Source organism: Syzygium oleosum, unplaced genomic scaffold, assembly GCF_021117445.2.
Source record: "Syzygium oleosum isolate NSW1041296 unplaced genomic scaffold, Sole_v2.1 Sole_v2.22, whole genome shotgun sequence".
NCBI lineage: Eukaryota > Viridiplantae > Streptophyta > Magnoliopsida > Myrtales > Myrtaceae > Syzygium > Syzygium oleosum.
The window spans coordinates 3,769,700-3,778,756 of NW_026607506.1; the positions used below are offsets into that span (position 1 = coordinate 3,769,700).

Consider the following 9,057-nt stretch of genomic DNA (forward strand, 5'->3'; position numbering starts at 1 on the left):
GAATTAAAATTTTAATATTATTTTTTATTCTTTTCTTTTCTTTTTTTTTTCATCTTCAAACTCTGGCCGGTCGCCGGTCCGGCGACCGGCCAGAGGCAGAAGCCAGCGAGGGAGGCCCTCGCCGGCGTTGGGCGAGGGTTGTCCTCGCCGAATCCGCGCCGGGCGACCCTCGCCGGCGTCGGCGAGACGCCCTCGCCGGATCCGGCGAGGCGCCCTCGCCCGACGCAGCGAGGGTCGCCCCTCGCCCGACGCAGCGAGGGATACCGGCGAGGGCGGCCCTCGCCCGACGCCGGCGAGGGCGGCCCTCGCTGGCTTCCGCCTCTGGCCGGTCGCCGGACCGGCGACCGGCCAGAGGTTGTAGGTGAAGGAAAAAAAAAAGAAAAGAAAAGAAAAGAAAAAAGAAAAAATTCAAAAAAATAAAAAATAATATTAAAAATTAGTTCGGGATAAAATTGTCATATGTGTACCAGTTTAGGGTTTTTTGTGGTATGTTTGGGGTAAAATTGTCACAGATATACCAGTTTGGAGTTTTTTATGGTCAAAAAAATAATTTGAGGTAAATGTGTCACAAATGTATCAGTTTAAGGTTTTTCGTGATATTAACCCTGTATTCTTTGACATTTCCAGACTAGGAAAAAGGAAAGTACCATCGGTCATCTTTGAGGTTGCACTCAGTCATTGTCAACACCTCCTTTTTTCTTTTTCCTTCTTCTTCAAGGACAATTGAAGGACCTTTCTTCTTTTAACCAAATCGGTGTAAAGTCTGGGTCTGATGGCTGACTAACGATAAAGATTCCATCTTTGTCGAATTCCGGTGGTGGAAAAGATGGGTTTGAAGTTTGAACACTCTTTCTTCAATCTTTATCCGTCCGTCCTCGTTGATGATGATTGTTGTGTGTGAAGAAGGATTGATCAAGATTTTCAGATAAGAAGCTTTCCGAAACAGGGGAACAAAAGAATTTGGAAAAAAGAAAACACAGATCCTGTTTGAAGGAAGACCTTGCAGCTAGTACATGTTCCCTATTACACACACATTCTCTCTCTCTCTCTCGTAGGTATAAATGGTTTTGTGTTTAGCTGCCGAAGTTGGGATATAAGCTGGCGCACCTCCTCCAAAGCCACTTCTTTTTTGGAGCATTCTGATTCCGCCATATGAAAATAGCAATCCACCAGCATCAAACCAGATGATGTTCATCCTCTCTCGCTCTCTCTGTCTCTCTCTCTCTCTGGGGGGCTGTGAGTTGACTAAGTAGCGGGTACTCCAAAGTCCAAAGAGGCCTTGTTTCTTGTGTGGGGTCGCACCTCAGGAGCTAGGAGAATCTTGGGCTCGCACAATATCGAAGAATTCGTTGAGCGTTTGGAGACGCAGATAATTACTATGGCCAGAAGGGAGGTTCTTTCTTGTGCAGGGCATATCGGAACTTGAGGCACCCGGCTTTCTTTGGAGCTCTTTATCTTTTCCTCCTTTTCAATCAGATGAGATCTTGATTTCGCAAAAGTTTCTTGCTTGTGGGTACTTGAGGAGGAGAGCAGGAAAAAAATCGAAGAGAATTTTTAAGTCGCCCCTGTGAGAATCTCCTGGAATCTTTCTTTCATAGTGTGAGTTGCTTCTTTCTGTTTCATTTCCTTCTTCTGTTTTAGCTGTCGAGTCTGTTTATGTTGTAATTTACGTGGCTCGGATTCGTGGGGCTGATGGTTGGTGATGTGTCTGCTTTGGTTATCTGAGTCCTCAATGATGTTTTTGGAGGGCAGGAAAAATGAATCTCTCTTGTTGATGAATAGAGCTTGAATCAAATGATAGTAAATCAGCGGATTACTTCCGGAGAATATGTGGAAAAATGGCCTCATCTTCTCGTTTCTTTGCAATCCTTGTGATTCGCAGCTTGAACGTTGTAATTGTCCAAACACTTTATGAACCCAAGTTTTTTCCTTCTCAACAACAGCTGCTTTTATTCATGGTTCTCCTCAACTTGACTCCCATTGCATATGCATAAGATAGAAGCATGGATTTGTCTTAATTCGATGGATCTAAGAATCTTTTCTTTTCTTGGTTTTGGAGTTGGATTGTCCAATTTATGTTCGTTCAGTTGGTAAATTCAAGCTACCAATCTGTTGACATTGCATGTTCTTGGGCTTATTTTAGCAGAAAGGCGATTTCCTGCGCGTTTCAGATGGAATAGCATCCAGATATCTTTCAGTTGATGACGGAAAATAAAATGGAAGACACTGTCTTATCACCAATCTCCATGCCCGGCACAGCCCTGGATTCAGCCATGGACATCGACTTCATGGATGAACTGTTGCTAGAAGGATGCTGGATGGAGACTATGAATGGATCTGAATTCCTCCAACAGAGCCCTCCCAGTTTTAGTGCCTTCTTTGACTCTCCATTTCAATGGCCTGCTCTAGAGAATATTGAGTGCAATTCCAGCGCCAACCAGCTTCAAAAGAACAACCAAGAGGATATGCAAACACCATTGCTTCCCGGAGATTCTCCTATGGAAGAAGGCCAAGCAAAACCTCTCGATAATTCTCAGTCTCTGAGTGTTGTTGAGTGTTCTAGTCGGTCAGATAAACATGTCAACGAAGGATCTGACTTAAGAAGAAGATGGTGGATTGGGCCGAGGGTGAGTTCGGGTTCAACAAGTTCTGTGATGGATAGGTTGATCCGTGCTCTTGATCACATTCAAGATTTAACGAAAGATAAGGATGTCCTCATCCAGATATGGGTGCCTGTAAATAGAGGCGATAGACGTTTTCTCACAACCAACGACCAGCCCTTTTCACTTAATCCTAGCAGCAGGAGACTTTCGAAGTACAGGGAAATATCAGTGAATTATCAGTTTTCAGTGGAGGAGGATTCCAAGGAATTGATGGGATTACCCAGTCGCGTATTTTTGGGGAAGGTTCCTGAATGGACTCCCGATGTCCGCTTCTTCAGAAGCGACGAGTATGCCAGGGTTGATCATGCTCAGCATTTCGATGTCCGGGGAACACTTGCCCTTCCTGTCTTTGAACAAGGGAGCAGGACTTGCTTGGGTGTTATTGAAGTTGTGATGACGACCCAGAAAATCCAGTATCGGCCTGAAATTGAAAGCGTTTGCAAGGCACTAGAGGTTTGTCAAATCTTTTTCCTTGCATTGCCTAAATTTTCATTGTGCACTGATTAAATGAAGATCACCAAGGGTCTCTCCTAGTTGCTTTTTGCACAGATTCAAATCCACTGGTTTCATTATGAATTTGAAGAGGCTTTCTCTGATAGCAAAGATCCCTGTTTAGCTACATGAATCCATCGATAGGCATCTTCTATCATGTTTGCTTAGATATTTTTTAACTACGTTGCATGGAGTAATGTTTCATACGCTTATCGAATATGGTTTTTTCTTGGCCAGACAGATAGTGCTATTTGAGATTACAGATCAATTAAAGGAAGCTGCACTCCATTTAGAAAAAGAACTATCTTCTGTCGGTGTCGGGTAGATTCTAATTATAAAACTTGGTATTTTCATTTCTCAAAAGGGAGTTGTGGTTGATAGACTTTGCTGATCTTTACACTAATGGCTATCTAAATTCCAACTGCAGACGTTCTGGACCTTAAAATTCAGTATTCGTTTTGGAAATCTTGGCTTTCATAAGTTGTGAGTCACGAGTTCAGTTTTATATAGTAAAAGAAAAACCAGGATATTCTGTCATTACCTTACCAGTCGATTTCCTTTGAAACAGCAATTTTACTTGGTTTGTGTTTTGATTTGCATCTCATACAAGAATATAAGAGCAAATCCTCTTTTCCACTATTGCCCGGTTTCTTATTCCATTAGTTAGATTGTTCAGAACTATATCCACTTCATGATATTATATTGGTAATCGGAGTCATTCCAGAACTATTGATCTTTTCCTGTTAACCATTTCTTACTGGAATAATTGTTTCCACCTCAGGCTTTTGATCTTAGAAGCTCTGAAGTCTTCGGCAATCACAATGAAGAGGTAATTGGATGATTTCAAACGTAGTAATCTTCTTGATGAGACAATACAGTTTTCTCTTGACACCGTGGTTGAGCACCTTTTGTTCTCTTCCATTCAGTCCCGCTCGAAATCTTATGAAGCCGCAATACCTGAGATTCGTGAAGTCTTAAGATCCGCCTGCGAGACGCACGGATTACCATTAGCCCAGACGTGGGTCCCGTGTAGCCAACAAGGTAAAGGAGGTCGTAGGCACTCCGATGAGAATTATGTTAAGTGCGTTTCTACCATTGACCATGCTTGCCATGTGGCTGATCCTCGCATCCAACCATTTCACGAGGCTTGTTCTGAGCATCACTTGCTAAAAGGTCAGGGGGTTGCTGGGAGGGCGTTTCTAACTAACCAACCATGCTTTTCATCAGACATAACTTCTTTGGGAAAAACTGAATACCCTCTCTCTCACCACGCAAGAATGTTTGGGTTGCGTGCTGCTGTTGCTATCCGTCTAAGGAGCATCCACACTGGTACAGCTGATTTTGTGCTGGAGTTCTTCTTACCTGTGGAGTGTAAGGATCACGACGAACAGAAAAAGATGCTTGGTTCGCTCTCCATCATTATTCAACAGGTTTGTCAGAGTTTGCGGGTCATTACTGAGGAGGAAATCGAGGAGAAAACTGTCTTGCCAGAAATTCCAGTGCCTTCAGAAGGCAGGCCTCAAGGCGAACAGTCACTGAAGGTGGACGGTAATCATTTGGAGAGGTGCTCTGAAGAAGATTCATCCTGGAGCGCTCATGTTGAAAAAGTTCGGCAGAGTGATACAGTTGCCTCAGCGACCCAAAAGGCCAGAGCGGGGGAATTATTGGTTGAGAAATCTCTCGATTTCAGGCAATTTCAAGACTCGAGTACTGAACGTGGTGAAGATTGCTCTTTCTATGGTGAAGGAAACTGCTCCAATGCGGCCAGGGGAAAAACAGGAGATAAGAAACGTACGAAGGCGGAGAAAGCCATCACCTTGCAAGTCCTTCGTCAGTACTTTGCCGGTAGTCTTAAAGATGCTGCAAAAAGTCTTGGTGGTAAGACTGCCACCATATGCTTCATAAGATATGATTTTCTAGGCTTAGAAACTATTTAAGCCCTAGGGACTCACTCTCTTTCTCTCAAGATTTATGTGAATATGATGGGAGACTTTATCAGTTAATTGACTGGGAGTGTTGCTCTGCTCTATGCATTCTCTTCACTGCAAATTACAGTCTTTTTCCGCTTGCACTTAGGAAAAAGATAGATACTATCAACACCATCACTTGATATTCGTGTCTCGTCACTTCCTGAATGAAAATATGAGCATTGTGTTGTTTCCTTTTTCACATGTTTGGGGACTTACTTTTGGCATTTGCACATGTATTAAGTGAGTTTCGACAGAACAATTCACTCATTGAATTGCTTCCGATAGTCGTGAACTCGAGCTATTGGCATTCATGGATATGCATTCCATCCTCTCTTAACATTCAATTTTGCCATTGGCTGATGTTTTTGCCTGCTTTCTCTTTCTGAATTTCAGTTTGCCCCACAACCTTGAAAAGGATATGCAGGCAACATGGGATCAAGCGTTGGCCGTCTCGAAAAATCAAGAAGGTCGGTCACTCCTTACAGAAACTTCAACTTGTAATGGACACTGTCCAAGGTGCGCCGGGTTCTTTGCAAATCGGTTCTTTCTACACAAACTTCCCAGATCTGGCCTCTTCAAACCACGGCGATCATCAGCAACCCCTGAGCATGCAACCTGGAGCCCTGATCTTGGATTCCCAGGCCGATGTGTCGAAGTCGGCGTCATCGTCGTGCAGTCACAGTTCCAGTTCCAGTCAGTGCTGTTCCAGTGGGAGAAAGCAGCATCAGTCCATAGTGGACCTCGTCGCCGAAGGAGATCCTTTAGTTTCAGAAAACAGTGCGAACGTTAGTCCTTTAACAAGGGTCCAAAGTCATGTGGAATTACAAGGCTCGAGCCAGGAAGAGCAAAAGCTACTGACGAGATCCCAGAGCCATAGATCTTTGGACCCCAACATGGAGAATCCGCTGCCGTCACAGAAACACGATTGCCAGGCATCGCGAGAGGGGGATCCTCTGAGAGTAAAAGTGGGGTATGCAGACGAGAATATCCGCTTCCGCTTGCAGAAGCATTGGGATCTAAAGGACTTGTGGGGAGAAATTGCGAGGCGGTTTAGCATAGTGGACACGAGCAAGTTCGACCTCAAGTACTTGGACGACGACTCTGAGTGGGTGCTGCTGACATGCGATGCAGACTTGGACGAGTGCATAGATGTCAGCAGATCATCCCCGGGTAGCACGGTCAAACTCTCGGTCCAAAAGTCCCATCATCATCGTCGTCTAGTAGGGAGTTCTTTGGGCAGCAGTGGCCCTCCACAGATGTGTGATGCTTCCCGAGTCTGCGGTCGAGGTTGCCGCTGCACGGTTTAATATATGCCTGAATGGTTTCAAGAACCTCTTTCCATGTGTATTCGCGAAGATCTCGCGGGAGAAGAATTGTAAAGTTTTGTACTGAGTGGATTGGTACACAGGACAATCAGCTAGAGAAAGAGACTTCTCATTTTGGATGTGCGTGGGAATATTTTAGGACAGACGTTTCAGTGGCATTTCCCGTAAGGGCGTTTTTCTGTTCGTTTCAAATAGTATGTTCTTTCAACTGCCATCATTCTTACATGGGAATGAAAATGAAGTTTTCTCTTCTGGCCACCAAAGAATTAAGGGCGACTATTACAAAAAAAAAAAACTCCAAAATTATGGTAACACAAATACCTCAATTTTTTTTGTGTCACGGAAAAATTCAAACTTATACATGTGTGATATATATATCTTATATTCCAGTTTCATCCGGGTTATATTTGTCACACTGGTATAAGTTCGGGTTTTTTTTATAATTTTTGTGTCACAATGGACAAGTTTAAGGTTTTTAGTGACAAAAAAAGATTTAGAGTATTTATGTCACGGTAAGGTTGAGATTTTTTGTGGTATTAACTCAAGAAAAAAAAAAAGAAATGAGATTTTCTTCCCATCTTTTGACTATTCAAATGGGGGTGGTGATGGAGAGATCAACTTGTCATCTTGATGGTGTTGGCATCATATATTTCTCCCCTCAAATCATCGATCTAGAAAGTACTAGTTTTGGGCAACCTGGAATAAATAATGGCGATTACTCGTTATGCACTATAAGTACTATTGACACCTAAATTTTAACTAACCATTTAATGATTAATTGCATAGAAACTTAGGGATTAAATTTTAGCCCCTGACAAAAATATTAAAGTTAAATTACATAGCATATAGTTTTAAGAGCATAGAAATTGGGCCTACAGTGAACAAACTTAAATGGATAGTTCTGTGCTTAATTAAGTTAATTGAAGTCCGCGTGAGCAAAAGAAATTGGCCAAAAGCCCATGCTATGGCCGAAAGTTTGGTGGATTTGGATGATTCTTCTCCACGGTATGATCATATAAATGAAGAACGAAGGATTTGGGCACAAGATAATAATATTCACATGGAAAAGGGCGTAATATATTGAAATATCTTTCTGAAGCCCAAAATCACTGTGGCTGGAGTTCACCTTTTATTCGAGCGAAAATTGCATTATCTTGTTGAAATCAGAGGCAACAGGGAAATATTACATTTTCGGCCAAATACGAGACTAAGAGGGAGGGAAATTAATTGCATTCTCTAAAGAAAGGAAGGAATGGCGTGCAGGGCACGTATCATCTTTGCACGTAAGGGGGACAAGTGGATGAATAATACAAAGAAGAAAAGAAAATATTTGGCTGAGTTGGTGCTGTGCGGACAAAGGGAATAAAAGGAAGGTAAGAGAAGATATTTAGCACTATCCACAGATAAGAAATATTGAATAAGAGATAATATTGCACGTGGGACGTGTATTTGATCTTATTATTATTAAGCAGTATATCTTTTTGACAATATTTGTTATTCATGAAGAAGGAAGTCGGTAGATGGCTTTTCTTTCATAAAACCATACTTCCTCTTCTAAAATGCAAAGGCAGACAGTATAAAAGCTACCTTTCTATAGACAAGAACGGTGGGGGTTTTGACCATAGAAGACACAGCCAAAAAGGTGAAAGAGAGAGTGAAAGAGAGTCGTCTTCTTCCTCCCAATTCCATGACCAGATAGTGTTGTTGCCATCTGCACCGACAACGCTGCTTTGCTGCTTCGTTCCATCACGAGCTGCCTTTCTTGTCGTGTCGCCGTTGATCCCGTTCGCCGACGCCTCTGCACTACCGTGACCAGCCAATGACTACGTCCAGTCCTAGCCGCTCGATGACGTCTCTGCTCCAGTAATCAGTCGGGAACCCGCTGCTCCGTTCCGCAACAGTTTGAGCCAACGGTGACGAATTTGCTGTGCCGCGAAGCCATTGAGCATCACCCACTTCACCCAAGCTGCTATTCTACACCTTTGCAGCGTTTGCAGCGCTATGTTTCATCGTGTACGGCTCCGGGTGATACTCCACCAAACCCGGGACAAATTCTTTGAATTCCTTGGTAAATTATTTGCAGGTTGACCAGTGAAGTCAACAATTTCGTGTGAACTCCAGCAACATCCAGCAAATTCGCAAGTGTCCTCGCAGTGAAGCCACCATCAAGTCGGCCATCATCCGCCGGTCCTGTTTCGGAAGCGAATCATCCTAACTAGGTCATTTTCTCGAGCCAAATTTGGTCTCCATATTTCATTTACCTAAATTGGGTTATTTGATGCTAATGTGATTTTGATTATTTGATGCTAATGTGATTTTGAGTGATCAGGGCATTATCAAACTAGGATATTACTGCTTATGAAATCAAATCTAATTACTAATTTGAGCCGTGAGACGACGACGGATTATTTTTTCGGATATCGTAATCTTTTATTTGAATCTTGGTGGATATCTTGGGTGATTTGATGTTGTCTCTTCCTACTTTTGTGGATTGGAATTGATTTGTTTCCCGTTAAACAAATACAAAAATTGCTTCTTAGATTTAATAAGATTGTTAGATAACATTGCTTGTTTAAATAGATTGCATATTAGGATAAATTCTAGAAT

The 9,057-nt window shown here is 42.7% G+C and overlaps 1 protein-coding gene across 4 annotated transcripts; it reads left to right on the plus strand.

Moving 5' to 3' along the window:
* Window positions 1-777: 777 nt before the first annotated feature.
* On the plus strand, window positions 778-6,716 carry LOC115669975 (protein NLP4-like). Of its 4 annotated transcripts, none has more exons than XM_056321232.1 (6): window positions 778-1,498; window positions 1,531-1,599; window positions 2,144-3,116; window positions 3,937-3,984; window positions 4,082-5,033; window positions 5,519-6,716. In XM_056321232.1, the coding sequence occupies exons 3-6, from the start codon at window positions 2,202-2,204 to the stop codon at window positions 6,430-6,432; spliced, it is 2,829 nt and encodes a 942-aa protein (XP_056177207.1). In that variant the 5' UTR covers window positions 778-1,498; window positions 1,531-1,599; window positions 2,144-2,201; the 3' UTR covers window positions 6,433-6,716. The 4 variants fall into 4 exon arrangements, with proteins under 4 accessions (XP_056177207.1, XP_056177206.1, XP_030447005.1 ...); XM_056321231.1 differs by having other exon boundaries at window positions 2,147-3,116; XM_030591145.2 differs by having other exon boundaries at window positions 778-1,599.
* Window positions 6,717-9,057: the final 2,341 nt, after the last annotated feature.

Coding starts and splice junctions, on each gene's coding strand:
- LOC115669975 (XM_030591145.2), top strand. CDS start 2,202: ATGACGGAAAATAAAATGGAAGACACTGTCTTATCACCAATCTCCATG. Junction 3,117..3,936: donor GCGTTTGCAAGGCACTAGAG/GTTTGTCAAATC, acceptor TTTCCACCTCAG/GCTTTTGATCTTAGAAGCTC. Junction 5,034..5,518: donor TGCTGCAAAAAGTCTTGGTG/GTAAGACTGCCA, acceptor TCTGAATTTCAG/TTTGCCCCACAACCTTGAAA.